A 24,606-nucleotide genomic window follows, 5' to 3' on the forward strand; every position below is an offset into this window, starting at 1 on the left:
AGAGATTCCCTCACTGTAACTACCGAGTGCCCTGAGACAGAGATTCCCTCACTGTAACTACCGAGTGCCCTGAGGTAGAGGTTCCCTCACTGTAACTACCGAGTGCCCTGAGGTAGAGGTTCCCCCACCCACTGTAACTACCGAGTACCCTGAGATAGAGATTCCTCCACTGTAACTACAGAGTACCCTGATGTAGAGGTTCCCCCACTGTGGCTCACACTTGTAATCCCAACACTTTGGGAGGCCAAGATGGGAGGATCGCTTAAGCCCAGGGGTTCAAGACCGGCATGGGCAACAAAGTGAGACCACGTCTCTACAAAAAATTTTTAAAAATCAGCCGGCGTCGTGGCACACGCCTATGGTCCCAGCTACTCGGGATTGAGGTGGGAGGATTGCTTAAGTCCATGAGGTTGAGGCTGCAGTGAGCTGCAATAATGTCACTGCACTCCAGCTTGGGCAACAGAGCAAGACCCTGTCTCAAAAAATAATCATCATCATAACTAAAAGGATTGGCCGGGTGCGGTGGCTCACACCTGTAATCCCAGCACTTTGGGCTTTGGGAGGCCAAGGCAGGTGGATCATGAGGTCAGGAGATCGCGATCATCCTGGCTAACATGGTGAAACCCTGTCTCTACTAAAAATACAAAAAAATTACACCGGGCATGGTGGCGGGCGCCTGTAGTCCCACCTGGAGCAAGGAGGGAGAAGCGATGGCAGTTCTTAAGAAACAGAGCTTCCCGCCTTATTATATTTTTAGCTCCAAGAGGCAGGAGGGCCCAAAATTGCATTTAGAGGGAAGAGTACTGGGGAGTGATTAAGAGCTGTGGTTCTGGGGTCAGAGTCCTGAGCTCTTACTCTGACCATATCACCTACAAGACAGTGTGACCCAGGGTCTTAAGCTCTCAGAGCCTCCACTTCCTCATCTGAGGGTGGGGAGAGCAGCAGCGCCTCCTCACGGGGTATCGTGAAGACTGCAAGATGTTGTACATAAAAGCCCTGAGAATGGTGCACAGCACACAGTGAGTGCTTGAATGTTACTGACTGACAGTCTCCTCTGAGTGGGCCTCTCAGGGAAGCGTCAGCATCTCCAAAGGAGGCATGAGGAGCGCTGGGTCTTTAGGCTGCTAAGGAACAGCGGACCCACCTTCTGCAATCCATACCAAGGCCAAAAAACGGAAAGCGAAAGCTCCCAGCTCTGACAGCTCACAACGACCGTAGAGAGCCACCAGCGGTCAGCTCCTACGTGCGCTGCGGCTGTCCTCTGTGTAATGTGCATGGTATTCATGGTTACCCAGCCTGCCTCCTCCCAGGGTCACCTCCAGCTCTGCCGCCCCGCACGCTCTTCCCCACCAGGCTCTGAAGCATCGCTACAGCAGCTGTATTACCCACTTGGCATTTGGCACACACTGCCATATTTGTCTCTGTGGATATGCCAAGACTTCAACTCAACTGTCAATTCAAGAGCACAGGCTGTTTTCTTCCGTATAGTGCCCACGTATTGCCCAGCAGGATACCTTCCCCGCAGCAGACACTGACGTGTTCCCAGAACTACAGGACGGTGCTCTCAGGGAAGTGCCCAGCAAAACAGTCTCCTTAATCTTCATGCGTTTATCTAATTGAGAGCCTCCACTTACTTCATCCAGCTGTCTCTTCGTCTCTTCTTCCATCCTTCGAATGTCGTCCATGGTCAGGTCAACCCACTTATCGAGCCAACAGAACAGCTGCCTGTGGAAGTTTGTAAACAGACGCCTCTCTTGCTATGTAGAAAAGAGGGAACCACGTTAGAACGCAGGAGGCGAAGGCTGCTGCCAGGCCCTTCCCCCCATGCACTCCACACAGATACCCACACTAGACTGGGGATGGGAGAAGGAGTGATGCCCGGCTGGTTATCTGGGTCAGCCATGGGTCAATGACCCTTTGGCTTCCTGTGTCTAACAGGTATGGCTTCACGTAGGAGGGAGTCCCCCAGAAAGAAGGACGCCTACCTCACGCAAGGCCCTCTGCCCAAAGCACTAGCCAGACAGCAGCCCATGAACTCCTAGGCAAGCCAAGGGCCCCAAACTGCCACATTTCTTCCTGTCTCTGGTGTCTAATGCCAGATGGAAACTGGCCAGCGGCTATGAAATGTGGCGCAAGTGAGGCTCAAACACGTCGGAGGATTAAAAGGCTATAAAACTCCTTAGATCTGCCCAGCAGAGTAATTCAGGGCACTGGCCAATCTGGCTCACAGTACCTCTTGCCTTTTAGCTGCAAGAAAAGAAAGACTGAGTTTTATTTGTAGGTCAGTCATAGCAAGTCCCTTCCTGTGGCCTTCCTTGGCCTCGGTTTCCTTCCCTGTCACATGTGGTGCCCCTGGAAGGACAGCATTAAACCGTAAGACACCTACGTGCAAGGGAAAGTGCACATCTGGGAAGTCAAACTGTGAGGTGTGCTCATGCTGGCAACCCTGCCATGAGGTCACATGGGGTGGGCCACACACCCCCCGCCGCACACACGCGGTCACTGGGAAGGCCTCAGCCGAGCTACTTACCTTATGGATAAAGTTTTCCACTTTGTTCTGCAGGCCCCACCACTTGAATTTGACAGTCACCAGTTTGTATGCACACATATACGGGCAGTCCTTCTGGTTTACAAGTTCTTGCTGCATGAGAAACATACCCATGGGTAGGCAAGTAACTACGGGCAGACCTCAGGCCGTCCCAGCTCACCCCAGCCATTCCCCTCCTCCGCAGGGGCGGCTCACCCGCACGCGGCCCAGCCCCCTGGCAGTGGGGTGTCAATGGTACCTTCCAGTTGGGGCCCAAGGGTCCTCGGCCTGTCTTGATAGATTTAAATTTTGCTGGGTCCTCCTCTGCCTTGTAATCCTGAGAGGAATTGTGGAAGTGGGGTTGGAGGGGAGTGGGAGGGGAGTGAGAGACGGGGAGAACAGATTTTTCATTAGCATTCACTTCATACCAGATCTTGATGCTGATGGCACAAAGCAAATATGGGAAAATGTTACAAACAAGATGTAGAACTGTTGACATTAGCCTCGGAGAAGAGTTCTCTGTGATTTTCTCTGACAGGGTTTGTTTTCCATTTTGCCAGTGTGAAGGTCTCACCAGACTGTCTGAGCAGGCCCATATTTACAGTCTTGAAGACAGAGAATTTCAACCTGGGGTGAGCAGCCAAATCACCAGGGAAGACTTTTTTAAAACGTAGATTTTTGAGTCACTCCAACTAGAACCCAGGGACTGAGAATATCTGCAGGTGAGGGTAGCACAGATCTGTTTTTTGTTTTTTTAAATCTCTGCAAGTGACTCTAAAACACAGCCAGCACTCAGAATAACCAGGTGTCCTTCCTTAACTCTTCCAGTGCCATCTCCTCTGGCTTGTTTTCACAAAGTCAGTACTGGAAATGTTCACTGTATGGAACCCATCTACTACCGCGGAGTCTCACTTCACGGATTTCTTTTTTTTTTTTTTTGAGACAGAGTCTCGCTCTGTCCCCCAGGCTGGAGTGCAGTGGCCGGATCTCAGCTCACTGCAAGCTCCGCCTCCCGGGTTCACGCCATTCTCCTGCCTCAGCCTCCCGAGTAGCTGGGACTACAGGCGTCCGCCACCTCGCCCGGCTAGTTTTTTGTATTTTTTAGTAGAGACGGGGTTTCACCGTGTTAGCCGGGATGGTCTCGATCTCCTGACCTCGTGATTCTCCCGTCTCGGCCTCCCAAAGTGCTGGGATTACAGGCTTGAGCCACCGCACCCGGCCACTTCACGGATTTCTAATGCAATCAATTTCCTGTGTTAATTAAACCACAACAAAAGTTCAAATTTCAGGGAAATACAAACTCATAGCATCTACTTAACAAAAATAACAAAGATAATAAATTTCTCTCTCTCATGAAGTACTTCCCAAAGCTGAGAAGGTTTTTTTTTTTTTTTTGAGATGGAGTCTCGCTCTGTTGCCCAGGCTGGAGTGCAGTGGCGCGATCTCGGCTCACTGCAAGCTGTGCCTCCCGGGTTCCCGCCATTCTCCTGCCTCAGCCTCCCGAGTAGCTGGGATTATAGGCACCCGCCACCATGCCAGGCTAATTTTTGTATTTTTTTTTTTTGAGACAGAGTCTCGCTCTGTCGCCCAGGCTGGAGTGCAGTGGCCGGATCTCGGCTCACTGCAAGCTCCATCTCCCGGGTTCACGCCATTCTCCTGCCTCAGCCTCCGGAGTAGCTGGGACTACAGGCGCCTGCCACCTCGCCCGGCTAGTTTTTTGTATTTTTTTTTTAGTAGAGACGGGGTTTCACCGTGTTAGCCAGGATGGTCTCGATCTCCTGACCTCGTGATTCACCCGTCTCGGCCTCCCAAAGTGCTGGGATTACAGGCTTGAGCCACCGTGCCCGGCCTAATTTTTGTATTTTTATTAGAGACAGGGTTTCACCGTGTTGGCCAGGCTGGTCTTCAACTCCTGACCTCAGATGATCGGTCACCTTGGCCTCCCAAAGTGCCGGGACTACAGGCATGAGCCACCGTGCCCGGCCCCAAAATATCTTAAGTGCAGAGTGACCACAGGAAAGACGTATCACACCCCTGGGATACCAAGAGCAAACACGCATTTGAGTTAAATTCCTGTCTTTTAATCCCAACAGGGCCTCTGCCTAGTAAGAATGGTAATGAATGAGGAGGAATCTAACCCCCTCATTCCATGAGCAAACACTTCCTGGGTGCAAAACAGTGAGCAAGCAAGACCCGGTCCCTCTTCTGACCAAGGTCATGGTCCAGCAGTGGACTGTCCTCACACACACTGCTGCAATGTGTGTTACTCTGAAAAGCCACCACCAACTGCTTGAGGGCAGAGGACCTGTCTCTCCACACATTCTGCATCCCTCACCTGGAACCCAGAGATCCTGACAATATTCCACAACACAGTAGGCAGGAAATAAATGTTTTTTAAATTACTGAGTTGGAAAAATAAATTTGAGAACTGGTGCTCTGATTTTTCAGGCTAAGCATCATTTTAGCGGGGCAAAATACTCTAGCCACAGCACCTACAAAGTCTAGTAATAATTTTCAGAGGCCAAACAAGGCACATAAATTTGGGCCACTGATTATCTGGTGGTATCCCCAACTCAAGACAAGAAGACTCCTAATACTCACTTTTAAAAATAAAACAAACAATACACATCAGAATTTCCTTTTGTGCCAAGTTGGGTATGGTTTCCCAGTTTCTCTAACATTGAGAAGTCATTTCTGCATCTCAAAGGCCAGCCACATCTTTCAACAGATCCTACCTTGCTAAGCACTTGGCTTCGATCTGCAATGTCTATATATATGGCTTCCACATGTTTCCACGTCTCAGGCTCCAGCTTATGCACCTGCGGGAACAAGTGGGTCACCACTATGCAGTTTTTGTCAGCTATAAAATACCCTTTAGGGAGAATGGACACTTAGAAACTGCCATTCCCATAGCCGCAGATGTAAGATTCCTACTGGTAAGTAATTATATAATTACATACAAAATTATCCAAAGAAATGGGAGAATGGATTTTTTTTTTTTTTTAAGAGACGGGGTCTCATCATATTTCTCAGCAGTGGCTATTCACAGGAGTTATCACAGCACACGCCGGCATGAACTTCTGGGCCCAACTGATCCTCCTGCCTCAGCCTCATGCCTGGGCCAGAGTGATCCTCCTGTCTCTCAGTCTCCTGAGGAACTGGGACTGCAGGCACGCAGCACTGCACCCAGCTGGATGTTTCGTTTGTTTGTCTGAGATGGAGTCTTGTTGCGACGCCCAGGCTGGAGTGCAGTGGTGCGATCTCGGCTCACTGCAACCTCTGCCTCCTGGGCTCAAGCGATTCTCCTACTTCAGTCTCCCAAGTAGCTGGGATTACAGGCGTGTGCCACCACACCTGGCTAATTTTTGTATTTTTAGTAGACATGGGGTTTCACCATACTGGCCAGGCTGGTCTCAAACTCCCGACCTCAAGTGTCCCGCCCGCCTCGGCCTCCCGTCCCCCGCCAGCCCTTGCTGGATTTTAAGTAGACTTGACTGAGAACGAATGCTCTGACTGTTCAGGCTAAACACCACTTCTGCAGGTCCAAATGCTTTCCGGTGTTTACAGTGCCCACACCATTTCCACATGCTCCCCGCTGTACAGACCGTACACCCTTCCAGAGATGGTGCCTATTTAGCAACATGCTGATAATTTGGATCAGGCTGTACACGCACATAATACGAAATTATGACACAAATTCAAAACGGACAAAAGGATACAAGAGAGTAACCAGAGTAATTCTTCCTCTTGCTTGTCCCCCGCCCTCATTCTAGTAACAGCCACCTCTAAGATATCCTACACGCAAACATCCATGTGCGTGGACTTTCCTTTTAATATGAAGGGCGGCATGTATACACACTGTTTCATCACTTCCATTCTTAACTAACCAGTAAACCTGAAGACTGCTCCCTACTGGATTTTTCATGGCTGCAAGGATGTCACTATTTGGCTGCAACACAATTCATTTAACGTTGTCCTGCTAACGGGCTCTTACGTTGTTTTTTGTTTTTGGAGACAGGGTGTCTGTCGCTCTGTTGCCCAGGCTGGAGTGCAATGGTGCAGTCACAGCTCACTGTGGCCTTGACTTTCTGGCCTCAAATGATCCTCCAGCCTTGGCCTCCAGAGTAGCTGGGACCACAGGCACATACCACCATGCCCAGCTAATTTTTTTCTTTTTTTGATAGAGACAGAGTCTTGTTATGTTGCCCAGTATGGTCTTACATTGTTTTAAATCTTTGGCTACACAGCTACACAAAGAAGACTGCAATGAGTCTCCTTGTACATATGTTATTTCACACGTGTGAAAATAACTATCTGATCAACGCCCAGGCATGGAAATGCTAAAGGACAGGTGTATTTTTACATCTGGGGAGTTACTGCAAACTGTACTCTATAGAAAACTGTAATTTTGGTCTTTTAAAAATACAGCTCCCGTGTGCCAGGAAGTGCACCAATCCAAGCAGCACGAGAAGGCCCCATAAAAACTTCTGGAGATCACATTTTGCAAATGAGAGACACAGCAATCCCATGCTGGTAAGACAGGTCTAGGCAGAGGCCACTGCCTTCCTGGCCAGGCACAAGAGGACCACAGAGAGGACCCCATGGGAGCGATGGAGAAGTTACAAGGCAGAGACTCGAGACGTCACCCTGGGGCTCTTGGGAACTACTACTCACATTCTCCAGCGTGCCAAGATCTGGTTTGTGCCAGGTTTCAATTTTAATCAGAAAGTCTTCTTTCATGTACTCATTCTGTAAGAAGGAAAAAAAAAAATACATGAAAGTCACAGGTTCACAGTTGAGAGTAACCACCTCCCATTACTGGAGATGGGCATTAATGGATCACAGGCAGCTGGGAGATTCCAGCCTCTGCCTTCCAGTAACAGCTAACGTGACTGGGAGCCCACGACACACTAGGCATGCATGAGTCCCACATTCCCAGGCATTCAATCTGCACCCCAGCCTGAGAGCTCTGTGGAATCACCCTCATTTTACAGATGAGGAAAGTGAAGTTCAAAGAGGTTAGGTGACTAACCAAAGTCACAGAGATCGGGCTGGGCATGGTGGCTCACACCTGTAATCTCAGCACTTTGGGAGGCCAAGGCGGGTGGATCATTTGAGGTCACGAGATCGAGACCAGTCCGGCCAACATGGTAAAACCCGTCTCTACTAAAAATTCAAAAATTATCCACGCGTGGTGGTGGGTGCCTGTAATCCCAGCTACTCAGGAGGCTGAGGCAGGAGAATTGCCTGAACCCAGGAGGCAGAGGCTGCAGGGAGCCGAGATTGCACCACTGCATTCCAGCCTGGGTAACAGCAAGACTCTGTTTCAAAAGAAAAAAAAAACAAAGTCACAAAGATCATGACAGAGTTGGGCCTCAAAACAGGTTTGTCTGACCTCAAAAATCCATGCATTTAGCCACTCTAGCGTACTTCAGTGTGCCAAATGCTGATGGGTAGTAAGTCGTGTGGAAAGGGTACAGGAAGACTTCCTGACCCATCAAAGATACTGACCACGGCCCCCTTCCCTCCAACTAGCCTGTGGCTGAGACCTTCAGTTCTCCTCTCAGTAACTCAACCCTTCAAGCTAATTATTGCCTCCCTCCCTTCCTGCTTCTTAAAAATTGGAACTTCTCAAAGGAGACACACATTAACCCATTAATTCCTCAGCAGGAACCAATTTCCCAGAGACAGCCAGTGTTTACTGGCAGGGACAAGGCACTCAGATGTGTGTGCTGAATAGTGGGGGTGGGCAATGACAGAGGGGATGGCTGTGGAACAAAAACCCCCGCTGACTTCACGATTTTGCCAAGGGTCAGCGCTCACTGGGGTCAATAAGATGCACAGATGGGAAAGGGATGTCAGTCAGGTCAGCTGAATGGAGATCCCTCCACAACCTTGAAAAGGAGGGACCTGGGGAGGGACGGCCTCGAGCCACTGTGTACAAGTCAGACTCACAGCCAGGATGCACCTGATGGAGCCACAGGCCGATGCAGCTTAAAGCAGGTCATCATGCCAGTTAACAAGTTCCTTGTTAGTCCACTGACAGGACTGAGCCTCAGCAACTCCAAACATCAGCCAAGGGAAAGAATACCCGAGACCACCAGTGCAGTTACGTTTCCTCTCTCCTGCTCTCACACATCCTCTACAGTTCCAACCCCTCGCCAGTACTTACTGTGATAACTGCTCCCAGGCAAGGACATGGAAAGAAGAGAGAAAAAGATTAATGAGGACGAAGAAACATCTGCCCCCCCACGAGGAGGATGAATGGCGAGTTCCTCACTCCCTGTGGCTTATTCCACAGTCGCCTCCAAGCCCCAGGGAGTCAGAAATACCTTGACGCACCAACCCACAAATTTCACTCAGACAAATGTCCCAAAACACCAAATAGGGAATTTAATTAAAGCGACGCCACCATGGGCTTCCTGGGATTCTTCTCGGCAGGGCACTGACAGGGACCGGCTCTGACCAGGGGAGGTGCCGCAACCCATCACTCTCGCATCAGAGCATTCCCAGGCGCCTCCCACCTCCACCCCAGCCTCTACCTCCCGGGGCCCAGAGCGGGGGGCTTGGGGCCAGGCACTGTCTCTGCCTCCTGCACCGTTCGTCTTCCTGTAATCGAACCGCCCAGGCACTGCACTCCTGCTCATTGTAATGGGAACCCCTTAGAAGGATGGCTCAATTATTTATCACAGAAAATGACTGCAGCTCTCATGTCACTGGGGAGTGGACTAGCTGCTCCTGAGACCGCCCGGTTCACTCTGTACCCACTGAATTTAGGAGCTATGTCCGTTTCTGCCGGCTGCCCACTGCCATGTTTGTAGAGGATGCGGGGCTAACAAACTCCACAAGTGAAATGAAGGTTACCCCGAGCACAAAATGAGGCAAAGTTGAAATATAAAGAATAAGAGCCATCATGTACAGAAATAACCCAAAAGACTGTAATTTCCCCAACCCAACAAAAGACACTTAGAAGGAAGTACCAGATTAAGATCACAACTGAAAGGCCTCCACTGAGGTAACCGCCTGTGAGCAGCTTCAAGAAAACCACATTAGAACAAGAAAAGGAAATGACGGGTACAGTATCTCGTCGGCAGAAACTCTGCTGTGCCCTGGTGGGCCCGGGAGCCCCAGCCCGCGCATGTGGCATCGCTGGCAGCGCCATCCCTGGAGTGGGGGCAGCAGTGCCAGGCTGGCCTGGTCTGATGACACCAGCCATTAAACTTCTCCAGCTAAGCACCTCTTCTGAATCCATCTGCTCTAAGAAAGCCTCTCCTAGCTCGGCCTCTCCGAGATGTGCTCATCCATGGACCCAAGAATCTGCTCACTCAGCCAAGTGGACGTTCTTCGCCACACACTGGCGTTCTGATTGTAATCTGGTTTCTCACGTAGAAGAATCCACAAGGAAAGAATGCCCTGATCACCAAATGGGATGCCTGGTTTTGGCAGTCATTCTGCATTTTAGTGTCACTTCACAGGTGGGCGCTGGGGTTTCTATACATTTGTCTTTGTGAGACCCTGAGAGACACATCCACTCAGTTCTGACAAACTGGCTTTCCAAAACCATGAGGGTGACAGCCCTTGCTCACCTTTTCATGCCAGCTTCGGTGACCAAAGAATCCTCCCCAAACCTTCTCCAGCCCTCCCAGGCCCTCAAACACCTCTGCATTCCAGTATTCCCTGTTGTGCAAACTGTAACCCAAGGTACACAGAAAAGCCGCAGGAAACCTTTTGCAGTGGGAGAGCAGGAATTTCCAAATAAGACTAATAAGGCATTTTAAAAGCATGGCAGGGCCACGTGCAGTGGCTCACGCCTGTAATCCCAGCACTTTGGGAGGCCGAAGCGGGCAGATCACCTGAGGTCGGGAGATCGAGACCAGGCTGGCCAACACAGTGAAACCCCATCTCTACTAAAAATACAAAAATTAGCAGGGCGTGGTGGCGCGTGCCTGTAATCCCAGCTACTCAGGAGACTGAGGCAGGAGAATTGCTTAAACCCAGGAGGCAGAGGTTGCAGGGAGCTGAGATCACACCGCTGTACTCCAACCTGGGTGACAGAGCAAGACTCTGTCTCAAAAAATAAAAAAATTTAAAATAAATAAATAAAAGCATGGCTTAGCGATACTGCATCCAGACGAGGGCTATGGTTCCAGGAAGGGATGGAAGGAGAAACCAACTTTCTCTTCCTTTTCCCACTTTCATTCATTCACAGACCAACTCCTATCTTACCCCCTCCTCACTTCCAACCCATCAGCTTCAACAGAAAAACACAGAGGGAAACAAGCTAAGAACAGCAAGAGCTGATCGTTACCAGGGCGTCCCAATCTGTCTGCATTCCACTCAGAGTAAGGAAGAGCCTTCCAGAAGCCATGGGGCATTTTACTTCATGCTCCTTCATCTATCTTCCTTCAGACTTGGATCTACTGAGGCCAAGCGAAGACATCTGAACTAATAACCTCTCTCCCATCAGCCCCCAGAGGGAACTGGAAAGTAGCCTTCCTTGCCTATTTTTACCTCTTAAAAGAGCAAGTGTCTAACTAAACAGATATAAGATCCAACATATCCATTCTGTGTGACGGTGTATCCTGAACAGGAGGGCAGTACCCACTGAGGAAACCAACCTTCCTTCCCCTACTCCGTGTCTCCATGAAATAGTTAGAAATGATATTTTTCCAGAGGAGCTCCAGTGGCGCAATCGGTAAGCGCAGGGTACTGATACAGAAATTATGTTTTTCTTTTTCTTTTGGCCAAGGATCAATACGTGAACTAACATTTAATGCGCAGAAAAACGCCCATGTCAGCTGCAACACTCTCCCCGGAATCACACAGAGAACAGGGGCATCTCTCAGTTGGCACAAGCTGTGTACCCAGAACCCTGCCCCAGGCAGGGAGATGTCCACGCTATCCGTTTGCCTCGTTTATGCCAAGTTGGCTAAGGTTCTTACAACGCATGCTCACTGCGACTCTCTTAGACATCAAGAAAATCCACCTTTGGCCCTAGAACAGACACACCCAGCCACACTGCATACTGTCTTTTTTTTTTTTTTTTAGACAGAGTTTTGCCCTTGTTGCCCAAGCTGGTGTGCAACGGCACGATCTCGGCTCGCTGTAACCTCTGCCTCCCGGGTTCAAGTGATTCTCCTGCCTCAGACTCTCGAGTAGCTGGGATTACAGGCACACACCACCATGCCCAGATAATTTCTATATTTTTAGTAGAAACGGGGTTTCACCAGGTTAGCCAGGCCGGTCTTGAACTCCTGACCTCAAGTGATCTGCCCACCTCAGCCTCCCAAAGTGCTAGGATTACAGACGTGAGCCACCGCACCTAGCCCTGTCTTTTAAGAACATGTGTGCATGCCTCATTTCCAAGAATCTAACTTCCGGCCCAGTGCTTAGGGAGTGGGGAGGGCTGCATTTCAGCTACAGCAAGAAAACTCTAAGGGTTACACATCCCAGACACCACCAATGACCACGCATCTCCTGATACAAGGTCCTTAAACCTGTGTGGGGCCACCGAGGGTTGGAAAGAGCAATGACCCCGTGTTCTGGATTGCAGTCATTCCCAAAGTCCACAGGATGAGGGTGACATGCATCATGTTAGGGTCACAGACTCATCAGACTGCAGGGAGTGCCAGGTGCCAACAAAGAAAGCAAGTGAAGGACGACAGGTCAGCAGAGGCTGCAGGGAGGACACCACAGCCCAACACTGTCTGCACCCACACATGGAGGCTGGCGGGAGGAAAGGTCACCCACCTCACAGACAAGTGCCAGGGGGCCTCTTGGGACTCCCCAGGGTTATGAATCAGTACCAGCCTAAGCTGCCTCCCGGGTTCAAGTGATTCTCCCGCCTCAGACTCCCGAGTAGTCTGAGTCTGTTGAGGCCTAAGCCCTCCCAATAGGTCTAGTCCTAGATGGCCCTGGAAACCTAGGAATCTTGGAAAGCTAAGAATCTGAATCACCCAAATAAATCCAAGAATGTCTGGACTAGAATAGAAAGTTCTCTGTGGAGGTTCAAATCTTTCCTTTCCAGAAACTCGATGCAGGAGACTGGCCAAGATTAAGAAAATAATTCGGCCGGGCGCGGTGGCTCAAGCCTGTAATCCCAGCACTTTGGGAGGCCGAGACGGGCGGATCACGAGGTCAGGAGATCAAGACTATCCTGGCTAACACGGTGAAACCCTGTCTCTACTAAAAACTACAAAAAATCTAGCCGGGCGACGTGGGAGGCTGAGGCAGGAGAATGGCGTGAACCCGGGAGGCGGAGCTTGCAGTGAGCTGAGATCCGGCCACAGCACTCCAGCCTGGGTGACACAGCGAGACTCCGTCTCAAACCTCAAAAAAAAAAAAAAAAAAGAAAATAATTCCACTCTATCTTCAACTACAGAACATGCTGTTTTAGCAGAAGCCACAGTTCCTTCATATGATGGAATACTATGCGGTTATTATAAATAAAAAATATAAAAAAAACAACAACAAACACCAGACACCTTAGTGACGGGGAAGATGTTCTCTATTGACTGAAGAAAAATGAGAAACTTAGGCCAGGCACAGTGGCTCATGCCTGTGATGCCACACTTTGGGAGGCCAAGGTGGGAGGATCGCTTGAGCCCAGGAATTTGAGACCAGCCTGGGCAACATGGTGAGACCCCATCTCTACAAACAAACAAACAAAAAAACTAGCCAGACACGATGGTACACGCCTATAGTCCCAGCTATTTGGGAGGCTGAGGCAGAAGGGTCACTTGAGCCTGGGAGGTTAAGGCTGCAGTGAGCTGTGGTTGTCTCACTCAACAGAGTGAGACAAAAAAAGCAATTAAAAAATTAGTAATCATATTAGTAATCCCAGCACTTTGGAAAGCTGAGGCGGGTGGATCACTTGAAGTCAGGAGTTCGAGACCAGCCTGGCCAACGTGGTGAAAACCCACCTCTACTAAAAATGCAAAAATTAGCTGGGCGTGGTGGTGGGCGCCTGTAACCCCAGCTACTTGTATGGCTGAGGCACGAGAATCACTTGAACCCGGGAGGCGGAAGAGGCTGCAGTGAGCTGAGATTGTGCCATTGCTCTTCAGCCTGGGTGACAGAGCCAGGCTCCACCTCAAAAAAAAAAAATTGGTAATGATCTAAAATTTGTCTAGAAAATGTGTCTGGGTCGGGTGCAGTGGCTCATATCTGTAATCCCAGCACTTTGGGAGGGCAAGGTGGGCGGATCACCTGAGGTCAAGAGTTCAAGACCAGCCTAGGCTCCATCTCTACTAAAATATAAAAAAAATTAGCCAGGTGTGATGGTGTGCGCCTGTAAGCCCAGCTACTTGGGAGGCTGAGGCAGCAGAAATGCTTGAACCCAGGAGCCAGAGGTTGCAGTGAGCCGAGATCATGCCACTGCACTCCAGCCTGGGCAACAGAGTGAGATTCCATCTCCAAAAAAATGAACAAATAAATAAAAACAAAAATGACTAGAAAAATATACTAAAATCTTATCATGAATAACAACAATCAAAATTATTACAGCATCCCCAGGTGAGAGATTGGCTGTATGCTCTCAGGCCATGACGACTGCTGCTTCCCACCCGGCTGTCCACCACGTTGTGCTGGACACAGCACTGCTACCCACCATCAGCCGGAAGCGGCCGCAGCCTGACCCTTTCCCTGACCTCATCTGGAACATGCAGGTGGGACACAGAGCCCTGCTGCTCCCCCGCCCGGCCGATGTGGCCACGTCTGCACTCACCGGTTCTGCAATAAGGGTAGGCATTCCACGCTTTCTCGTGTATATTCAGGGCTCCCTCTGGGGCCAGCATTCGAACAAACGTGGGTACTTTGCTACAGTGGGGAAAAAAAGGATTATAAATAGAGATGGAAGAGAGAAAGGAGACAAGAGGCTTTTCAGATCCAGCTTCCTCATGGGGAGTTGACAAGCAAGTTTCCATGAGATGAGCAGGTTACTGGTAGGAGTGAGAAGTTACCCGTCAGAGCCTGACACCCTACCTTGCCTGGCTCCTAACACGTACCCACAACGTGCCCCACCAGCCACCAGAAACAGAACCACACAGCAGACCCCAGGCTACCTGCTGTGGCTTATCACCCATTCCATCAGCACTACACATTTTTCCAGAGGTCGCTGGGCCCAGGGCATTATACTACAAGGTGCGAGAAAAACATACAAAGGAGAGATGCCTCCAAGCATGAACCAGTCTGGGTTTACCGGCCAGGGTGACTGGCTGACTAACTTGGGTATAGGATCCAGGATTATCTGATCTGCTTTCATCAGCTCTGAGAGGCCAGAAGGACCTCAGACCCATTTGTCTCTTAGGACAAAATATTTTCTTCCACTCAATTCTTTCTTCTTCTTCTTCTTTCTTTTCTTTTTGTTTGATAGAGTCCCCTTCCGTCGCCCAGTCTAGGGGTGCAGTGGCGCGATCTTGGCTCACTGCAAGCTCTGCCTCCTGGGTTCAAGTGATTCTCCTGCCTCAGCCTCCTGAGTTGCTGGGATTATAGGCACGTGCCACTATGCCCAGCTAATTTCTGTATTTTTAGTAGAGACAGGGTTTCACCATGTTGGCCAGGCTGGTCTTGAACTCCTGACCTTGTGATCCACCCACTTCGGCTGAACATGTTGGGATTACAGGCGTGAGCCACCGCGCCCGGCCATCCTTGGTTTCTAATGGATAATCTATCCAGTCTTTGGCAAGCTCTCGCAACCTCATTAGCTTTAGTGCCTCAGGCCTAAGACAGGGTGAACTAGAGCAAACAGCTAACCTGAGCACTTGGGGCGACCTCTGTGATTCACGAACTCACTGCCATCCCAATTCAGGCCAGTATTTCTAGGTCCAGGCATGGGGACACACAGAGAAACAAACAGATGTGGCTCCCACCCTCAAGGAGTTTCTGGTCTACTGGGGCGTGTAACTAGACAAGGCCAAGCACAACACGGTAAGTTCATGCCATAATGGGGTGGGCACAGGGCCCTGGGCGGCGGAGTGCTGTGAGAACACAAGGGGGGACACGCAGTGCACCAGGCAGGCTCTGCAGGGACAGTCAGGATGAACCAATGCATGGAACAGAGAGTGGGGCTAAGCTAAGAGACAGAAGGGGGTGGGGTGGGAAAAGCTGGAGAAAAGAGGGAGAAGTTTCGAGTAACCTGTGCAGGTACAAGGTGGGGAGTTCAAGGAGACACTTGAAGCTGGATCCTAAAAGAATTTTGTTTTCTTTGAGACAGGGTTTCACTCTGTCGCCCAGGCTGGAGTGCGGTGGTGTGACCATGGCTCACTGGCAGCCTTGACTTCCTGGGCTCAGGTAGCTGGGACTACAGGTGCACACCACTATGCCTGGCTCACTTTTGTATTTTCTGGTAGAGACAGGGTCTTGCGATGTTGCCCAGGCTGGTTAAAAGGTCCTGTAAGTTATGTCAGAGAGCACGGACTTCATCGTGAAGGCAAAGGGAAGCCGTCGGTAGTTGTGGCGCTTGGAGTGACAGACCATCCAGACTGAACGCTTGAAGCAGTGCAGAGAACTGGAAGGCAGGGAGACTCAGTAGAAGCTGCTATACTAATCCAGGCAAGAGAAGGCAAGGAAGGGACATGTTCGAGACACTAAGGAGATGGAGTCAGCAGGACTTGATGTGATATGAAGGATGAGTACGTGTGTGTGTGTGTGTGTGTGTGTGTGTGTGTGTGTGTGTGTGTGTGGTGGCGGGCGGGCTCTGTTTTCTGATTTGGGCAGCCAGATGGCTAATACAGTCAAGTTTCTCTTGTCACCACGGGAAGAGGTAGTGGCGGCAGTCACTGCTGGCCTTTTCTTTCTTTTTTTTTTTAGAAGACAGGCAGGATTTCACTCTGTGGCCCAGGCTGGAGTGCAGTGGTGTGACCATGGCTCACTGCGGCCTTGACCTCCTGGGCTCAGGGGATCCTCCCACCTCAGCCTCCTGAGTAGATGGGATTACAGGCACCTGCCACCACACCTGGCTCATTTTGTTTATTTTTTGTAGAGATGGGGTCTCGCTATGTTGCCCAGGCTGGTCTCAAACTCCTAAACTCAAATGATCTGCCCGCCTTGGCCTCACAAAGTGCTGGGATTACAGGCGTGAGTCCCCGAAGCACCCAGCCAGGTCCCACCTTTTATATGTAGAGACCTTGTCTCTGTCACTTTGGTTGGACCAACCTAGTCTTGAGGTCCCTTCTACCTAAAATACCAATTCACCATCTCTTTTCAAAACCCTCTTTAAGAAATACAAATACCAGAGGAGGAGCAATAGGAGACATGGAGAAAAAGTGTGCTGGCAAGGAGACTGAGTGATGGCGAGGTTCCTCCCTGCTGCACAGCGCTGCTATCCTCACACGCGGACAGAGGTCCTGACCCCGGCACTGAGGTCCTGGACCCTCCGGAGAGGAAACAGTGATGGCGAGGTTCCTCCCTGCTACACAGCGCTGCTCTCCTCGCACCCCGGCACTGAGGTCCTAGACCCTCCGGAGAGGAGACTGGGTGATGGCGAGGTTCCTCCCCGCTGCACAGAGCTGCTCTCCTCGCACCCCGGCACTGAGGTCCTCTGGCGTTAGTACTCTGACACCATCAAAGCGACAGACCACAGTGAAGTGGGGCTTTTACCAAATGAAAGTCAACTGATTCCAGTTCAGTTCAGAGACTAGAAATTAAGATCCAGGTTTCAGTTTCACAGCAGTGTGGGTGGACTTAATGTCACTAAACTGTATACTTAAAAATGGTCACAACGGTGAATTTTATGTTATGTGTACTTTATCACAATTTTTAAAAAGACTCAGGTTTACCTTTTCCAGTTCTGGATAGCTGCTAAAACTAGTTTGGTTTGACTTCCAGTCAAGCTGATGTGTGATTAATATCATCAGTGCCCTCTGGTCTGCTCACAGTTTACTGAGGTATTACTCTTTCGGGTAGGGATTCAGCAAATGTGTGTAGTTTGATATGGATTCCAGTACACAAATCAGTTCAAGCTTCACTTAAAAATACTAATGCCTTTGATCCAAAGAGAGGTACCAAAATTTCTCTGGTAACCGATTTCACAGTATCAGAATTTAAAATCTTACCAGCCCAGCAACTCTAGGAATTCAGTTTTAGGAATATTTGCTAAAGATCTGCATATACAAGGACAGCAGAAGATTTGCACAGAAGGAGTTTTACTGGATTATGTAGGCATCTGGAAACGACTGACGCAGCAGGAGAGGAGGGTTAGACAACCTGCAGCACATCTGTACCCCAGACACTGTGAACCCTACGTGGACTTCAGAGACTGAGGCAGGCAGAACAGGCTGAGAGAGGAGCCGTGAGAAGTAACCACAGAAAATAGAATAGTCTATTCCCATCTATATAAATGTGAGTATAACATTTATATAGTCAGTATATAACTGTTTTTTTTTTTGTTTTTTTTGAGACAGAGTCTCGCTTCTGCCGCCCAGGCTGGAGTGCAGTGGCCGGATCTCAGCTCACTGCAAGCTCCGCCTCCCGGGTTCACGCCATTCTCCTGCCTCAGCCTCCCGAGTAGCTGGGACTACAGGCGCCCGCCACGTCGTCCAGCTAGTTTTTTGTATTTTACTAGAGATGGGGTTTCACTATGTTAGCCAGGATGGTCTCGATCTCCTGACCTCGTGATCCGCCCGTCTCGGCCTCCCAAAGTGCTGGGATTACAGGCTTGAGCCACCGCGCCCGGCCAGTATATAACTGTTAACATTAGTTGTTAAGCTATAACAATTAGTATAAGCCCATCTATATAAAACAATACAGGAAATAACACTCATTTACACACACACACACACACACACACACGAAAGCCAGCATCCAGCCCGCTGCCCGCGCTGCATACCTCTGCAGGTGGTAGATCTTGTGTGTGTACTGGCCTTTCTCACCGTCCTTCTCATAGGGCTCGTTCACCAGGACTTCCACGCCTTCGCCACCACCCGTTTCATTTTTACTGGCCTCAGCCACAGAATACAGCTGCCCTACTTGATACTAAAGGAACAGAGACAGATGTTATTCTCAACACAGACTCTTCTCAACGGTTACACATAATCCAGCTGCCAGTAAGTGTCTAACTGGATCACCCTGGGGTCTCCTCATGCAGGAGCTCACTCTGGAGTTTCCCATCAGGCCTTGCCCAAATCCACCCAAAGCAACAGAGAGTGCTGCTCCATGGCCCCTCCTGACCCATCAGACATGTTTATTTCATCCTTCTCATTTTCACATCATCCATCAGGGTTTATTTTTATTTTTATTTATTTTTTTGGTAGAGACAGGGTCTTGCTATGTTGCTCAGGCTGCTCTCAAACTCCTGGTCTCAAGCCATCCTCCCACTTTGGCCTCCCAAAGTGCTGACATTGTAAGCAGGAGCCACTGTTCCCAGCCAAACCGTCAGGATTTAAAGAGGCAGGTGAATCTACTTAACCTCACACCACCATGCAGAAAACAGATTACAGAGTCCAAAGGAGCTTTTGTGCTGAACCTACTTCTGGTATTAAGACCCCGGAAGATCTGGGTTGGTTGCTAGAAATCACTTGATCTCACTCATTTAAATAGATCCTAAGATATGATTTCTTGTCAAAGAAAGGTGCTCAGCGCTCTGTGAAATCCACAACCTCGATGGTAAAACTGGCTCATCTACTTGGTTCTTCTCTGGTGTTAGGCCTCTCTCACCCCGCAAGTAGCTCTTTCAGGCAATGAAACCTCTTGACACTTTCCAGATTCCTGGTGGGGCCGAAGCAAGTATTCCTCCTTCCCACATTAGATATTACAGATTCCTGCCCCACAGTCTGTGTCAGCTGGGTACACCCTCTGTGTTGGCACTTACTACACGGCAAAAGCCTAGTTTTCCTTTATTTGGGTCACATGCCACCCTATCAAGTCACCAGTCAACATGATTGGCCTCCTATGACCCTGTCAGGATGGCTGTGTTAGGGCCAAGGACCTAGGCAGTGCCCGGACTCAGTCCTTCTGCTCTCTTCTCTGAAAAACCGTCCAGAGGAGGAAACAAGGTTAAAAGAAAATGAACAGCAACATTTGATGCAGGAAGTTATATCTACACCAACAGATGTGTCTTTCCACAGCCTGTGCCTATCAGGCGTGACAACTTAGGGAGTGTGAGACAAAGGGAAAAAGCTACGGGATTACCCCACATGCTGTGGGGGTGCAGGGGGGACAAAGGGTTTCCTCGAGCTCTATGCCCTCTCCCCCAACTCCTGGTACCCCTGGTGGGGAAGGCCAGGGTGTTTCTGTCTCTCTTTTTTTTTGTTTAGACAGAGTCTTGCTCTGTCGCCAGGCTGGAGGGCAGTGGTGCGATCTCGGCTCATGGCAACCTCCACCTCCAGGGTTCAAGCGATTCTCCTGCCTCAGCCTCCCAAGTAGCTGGGATTACAGGCACCGGGTTTTCCTCTCTTTGAGATTAAAGCAGAAAGGATGTATCTCTAGGTCGCTGCCACTTAAATCACTGCCTGCAACAGCAAGGAACAGAGGCAGCTTCCAGAGCTGCTTCGCCTCAAACCTAGAAACCTGCTCTACCAGGCAGCTTCCTAAGCACTGCAGGGAAATTTCTGGGCAAAATCTGGAAGGTGAAGCAGAGGAGCAGGACAATTCACTGCTCACCAAAAGGCTGAAAGAGCCCTAACTTTCAAAGCAAAATTCCAGAACAAAATGCCATGAAAAGGGGCAAGCAATCAAGGCTCAGTTAAATCCATAAAGAGGAACATTTGGGTGAAAGCCAGTCACCTCGACCTTGCTAATCCTAAGCTGCATCAGTGCTGCCTCAATGCCCCCTGGAGCCCCAAGCTGTCCCTGTGCCTTTCCAAGTCCACCACCTAGCTAGGCACACATGAAAACCCGTCAAGGGGTCAGGGCTTGGCTGAGCCAGGGGTGCCTAAGAAGGAGCAGAAACTCCATTTCAGAGAAGAGTCGTAAGAACATCTAACCACTGACTCAGCAATTCTAAAGGACAGGCTGGGGAGAGGGCCTGGTGCAGGGGACAAGGTTCCTGGCTAGTGGTGCCACTTGGGAAGGGGGCCCCCAGGCAGAGACTCGTCGCCTTGGTTTCTCTTCAGCTGCAGGAATCAGAGGGCAGGTTCTAAGAGGATCAGCCTGTTGGCTGGCATCTTCCCCCTTTAATCTCTCTTGATATTCTGATCCTTTAATCCCAATGAGACAAGTGAAGGCAGTTTTGTGAATCTAAAGGGGTAAGGAAGACTGGCCTGCACAAGCCCCAAGTGAAGGGCGCTTTTCATGTTACAGAGTTCCTGTTGGCACAGCTGCTCTGCCCCCCGGGAAAGCAGCCAGACTCAGACGGGGCGGAGATAGGAGGAGTGCGGGGGTCAGGTCATTAAATCAGATTTTAAAAATCTCCAAGAAGACTGGGGCTCCAGCCTCCTCAGACCTACGATGATGTTTCTTGCTCTTGAGATTTGTTCGCTTGTCCCAAAGAACTAAGTCATTCAACTAAGGAAAACAGAGACTCCACCACTTTGGCACTCTGTGAGGGGGAGCCCACTGGGTGGGCCTGAAATACGATACGAAACATGTCACAAACAACAGTGCAGCACTGGTCCCACCAACACGGCCCTGTCAGGCTGGGTACCAGAGGGAGAATGGTGCCACGAATCTCTGGAAACAAGAAGTAAAGCAGCCCGGCCGACCTGCGCCAGGAAGCACTGGTGGACATACGCACGTCACACAGCCAGGGCATTCTCGCTGTGCTGCGCAATGCCTGGACACTCAGTGTTAGACCAAAGGCTCTGGCCACCCAGAAGCTAATTCTGCCCCCAAAACACTGCTGCAGGCCATCGGAATGATTACACAGGCATGACCTTCTCTTTCTCTTTCTTCACTTTTCCCCCTAAATCAGAAAACTGCAAGGGCCTCAAGTCATGGCCTCCAATTTAGGAAGCGAATCCACCAGCCACATGGCGCTGAGCTGTTCCCATAGGAATTGTGAGTCAGGATGGGGTTATTGACAAAGACTCTGAGAAGGTTGATCAAGGCTGGGCGCAGTGGCTCACGCCTGTAATCCCAGCACTTTGGGAGGCCGAGGCGGGCGGATCACGAGGTCAGGAGATCGAGACCATCCTGGCTAACACGGGGAAACCCCAGCTCCACTAAAAATACAAAAAAATTAGCCAGGCGTGGTGGTGGGCACCTGTAGTCCCAGCTACTCGGGAGGCTGAGGCAGGAGAATGGCGTGAACCTGGGAGGCAGAGCTTGCAGTGAGCCAAGATCGCACCACTGCACTCCAGCCTGGGTGACACAGTGAGAGTCCATCTCAAAAAAAAAAAAAAAAGGTTGATCATGACTTGTTTCTTCTTCAGCCTTCCCCTCCAAGATTTTTCTAATCCTCTGAAACTAAGTTCTGCTTCAACCCTACCCAGGCCACATGGTACTTTCTCGTCAATGGTTTCCTGCTGAGAATGGGCTGACCACCGCCAGGCAGACAGCTGAATCCTGATCAGCATTCACTTCCCAAACTTCTGCTCAGACTTAGGCTCTGACTACCCAATTCCGCCCCACCACTTCCTCAAGGTTGCAGAAAAACCACCACAAGTGAAAACCCGCCAGTTGTGGACGCTGTCAAGGTGGAGGTCCCCCTTTCCTTCCAGTCTTGGCCCCACCATCAGCCATCAGTGTTAGGCCCTCCAGCCTCACTCCCAGAGCAGCCCCAGGGGCTCCAGGACAGCCTGGCCCTCCTTGGTCTGCAGCCCTTCATTCCATCAAGAAACTCCCCATCAAAGGATCCATTTCACCCCCATCAGCACGCCGAGGAAATCCCGAGTTCCTAACGATCGGGGTGGGATCATCCTGTACAGCAGAGAGGACATCACTGGACACCTCCCCAAGAGCTGAGTTTGAGGGTGAGGGACATGCTGGGCCTTCCTGCTTGGCCTTCTGGCTCGGAAAATCATTGCTTGCTATTTTTAATAAAGACAGCACAGGCTGGGTGAAGTGGCTGACGTCGGTAATCCCAGCACTCTGGGAGGCTGAGGCATGAGGACTGCTTGAGGCAAGACCAGCCTGGACAACACAGTGAGACCCTATCTCCACTATTTAAAAGAAATATTGTAAAATAAAAAAAATAAAGACAGCATGGCCAAAGCAGGTGGGTTAACAAGACCCTTTCCAAGCCAACACCTGTTAGCCCAGGCACCTGGTTCTCAGGCCCCAGGTACATCCCCAGTGCCTACAGGGATCAGAGCCACCTACCCAGTCATTCCCTCATTTTCCCAGATTCCCAGGTTCCCCAGTCTCGTTTCTCTTTTCTGCCCTTCCCAGAACCCCCAGATCATGGTCAGGGCCCACCTCTGGCCCCTCCCCAGATCCCCACAGCTCTTATCGGATATGTAGCCCACCCCTGGAGGCAATCCTCTAAAGGGCCAATGTCTGCCCACCCCTCTCGGCGGCCAACAAGCCTGGATGTGTCTCAGCTAAATGTGCTGCAGGCTCTGTTGGCCTGATTTCATTTTTCAAAGGTCCAGTTCATATATGGAACAGAGTGGAAGTTATCACAGGAGCTTCATGCTGACACTGCAGGAAAGAGAGACGAAGCCCAGTGACTGGAGGCACTATACTGGCTGATGAACCTCACCCAAACTCGAGTTTAACTGGAATCTGGGGTGGGGTGGGCTGCGCCAGGAGAGGAGAGAGGAAGAAGCTCAGGGAAAGAGTGAGACAAGGGAGGTTCCGTGACAGTTTTCTGTTGTCTAAGAGACTGACTCTGAGTCAGCATGGCCTATGAACCTTCTTACAGCAAATCCTGCTGCCAGATCCCCACATACAAGGATGTCAGACCCAGGAACTATAAAAGGACAGAGGGCAAGTCAAGCCTATTTCTTTTTTTTTTTTTGAGGCGGAGTCTCGCTCTGTCGCCCAGGCTGGAGTGCAGTGGCTGGCTGGACCTCAGCTCACTGCAAGCTCCGCCTCCCGGGTTCACGCCATTCTCCAGCCTCAGCCTCCCGAGTAGCTGGGACTACAGGCGCCCGCCACCTCGCCCGGCTAGTTTTTTGTATTTTTTAGTAGAGATGGGGTTTCCCCGTGTTAGCCAGGATGGTCTCGATCTCCTGACCTCGTGATCCGCCCATCTCGGCCTCCCAAAGTGCTGGGATTACAGGCTTGAGCCACCGCGCCCAGCCAAGTCAAGCCTATTTCTTATCCCTTGCCCTTTGTAAATGGAGGGTTCTGTGTCTTGGTCTTTCCAGCAGTCACCCATCGTGACTAGGGAGGGCCTCAAGAGATTTCCTGCCCTGTTGGTTTGCTGCACAACCAGAAAGAGCCATGCACACTTGCCAGCTGAGTCATGGAGGTCCCAGAAATGCATAGGTTTGATCCCATCAATAGTGTGTCCCCGCCTGGGTGCGGTGGCTCACACCTGGAATCCCAGCACTTTGGGAGGCTGAGGCGGGCGGATCACTTGAGGTCGGGAGTTCGAGACCAGCCTGGCCAACATGGTGAAAGCCCATCTCTATTAAAAATACAAAAATTAGTCAGGTGTGGTGGCACACACCTGTAATCCCAGCAACTTGGGAGGCTGAGGCAGGAGAATTGGTTGAACCCAGGAGGCAGAGGTTGCAGTGAGCCGAGATCACACCACTGCACTCCAGCCTGGGAGACAGAGTGAGACTCCGTCTCAAAAAAAAAAACAAAAACGTGTCCCTAAACATGCACAGCCCCAGCAGATAAAAGGGGCTGGTTTAGTCTCTACTCAAGAGTCATCCAGCATACTAACAGCTTGGGGCAGGTTGCACACAGTTGCCCAGATATTAAAATTAAGTGCCATTTTTCAACTGAAAGTGGCACCAGGAAAATTCACGTTGAAATCTTTATGTTAGAACAAATAAGAAAACTACATAAAGAGGATCACCACTCAGAGCCCAACTTAGCCAATGGTCACAAACAGTTACACACAACTACGGACTAGAAAGTAAAAGGACTTACCTCATCTACAGACACAGGCAGGATTACTCGACTATAAGAAAAGAAAAAGAGAGTATCAACTTTAGGCTGTGCAATCTGCTCGAGGCTCTTTAAAGCATCATCCTAAAACAGTCAGCATTCTATTGTGTAAGACACTAAACTCGGTGACGCGGTGA

General features: G+C 50.3%; 1 protein-coding gene across 1 annotated transcript in view; it reads right to left on the bottom strand.

The window, feature by feature from the left end:
• The window catches only part of PITPNA (phosphatidylinositol transfer protein alpha), a 41,246-nt gene that overhangs the window by 12,475 nt on the left and 4,165 nt on the right, over positions 1-24,606 (bottom strand). The window contains exons 2-10 of the mRNA XM_023197929.2: positions 24,452-24,482; positions 18,354-18,499; positions 14,253-14,344; positions 8,700-8,707; positions 7,202-7,276; positions 5,263-5,346; positions 2,787-2,864; positions 2,531-2,641; positions 1,635-1,757 (exon numbers count right to left, since the gene is read on the bottom strand). Of these exons, the coding sequence (XP_023053697.1) occupies positions 1,635-1,757; positions 2,531-2,641; positions 2,787-2,864; positions 5,263-5,346; positions 7,202-7,276; positions 8,700-8,707; positions 14,253-14,344; positions 18,354-18,499; positions 24,452-24,482 (748 nt within the window). The remainder of the gene's footprint in view (positions 1-1,634; positions 1,758-2,530; positions 2,642-2,786; positions 2,865-5,262; positions 5,347-7,201; positions 7,277-8,699; positions 8,708-14,252; positions 14,345-18,353; positions 18,500-24,451; positions 24,483-24,606) is intronic.

The sequence above is a fragment of the Piliocolobus tephrosceles genome, chromosome 16 (assembly GCF_002776525.5).
Source record: "Piliocolobus tephrosceles isolate RC106 chromosome 16, ASM277652v3, whole genome shotgun sequence".
Classification (NCBI taxonomy): Eukaryota; Metazoa; Chordata; class Mammalia; order Primates; family Cercopithecidae; genus Piliocolobus; species Piliocolobus tephrosceles.